At 42.0% G+C, this 355-nt stretch overlaps 1 protein-coding gene across 1 annotated transcript in view; it reads right to left on the bottom strand.

Moving 5' to 3' along the window:
- LOC119589380 (cubilin-like) overlaps window positions 1-355 on the bottom strand; it is a 70980-nt gene that overhangs the window by 50629 nt on the left and 19996 nt on the right. The window contains exon 20 of the mRNA XM_037937998.1: window positions 27-160. Within this exon, the coding sequence (XP_037793926.1) occupies window positions 27-160 (134 nt within the window). The remainder of the gene's footprint in view (window positions 1-26; window positions 161-355) is intronic.

The following is a 355-nucleotide window of genomic DNA, read 5'->3' as shown; positions in this document are numbered from 1 at the left end:
AGATGCACGGGCCCATCTTCACGTACTTGTTGAGGAATCGATCCCATGATAGATGGCCGAGAATGAATCTTGGCTGAAAGTGTATTCGTCATGGAAGTGAATGGTTACCAGGTTGCTCGATGACGTCATAATCGGGGGCGTGTTGCTGCCACAGTAACGTCTATTAGGAAAAAGAAAAGAAAAGAAAATATGAGTTTACAGAAAGAATAATTATTCTCGCGCATATGGAGCATATATCATTTTGTTTTCGTAAGTTTGGAAGTTGCACGTATGCAGTGAACCACAACCAAATAACACTGTACTGTAAACCACATTCTTAACCCATCGCCTACCACAAAACCAACCCCACAACCAT

The sequence above is a fragment of the Penaeus monodon genome, chromosome 25 (genome assembly GCF_015228065.2).
Source record: "Penaeus monodon isolate SGIC_2016 chromosome 25, NSTDA_Pmon_1, whole genome shotgun sequence".
Lineage (NCBI taxonomy): Eukaryota > Metazoa > Arthropoda > Malacostraca > Decapoda > Penaeidae > Penaeus > Penaeus monodon.
Note: the sequence above shows the minus strand (reverse complement) of the source record. Positions and strands in the feature narration are given on the sequence as shown.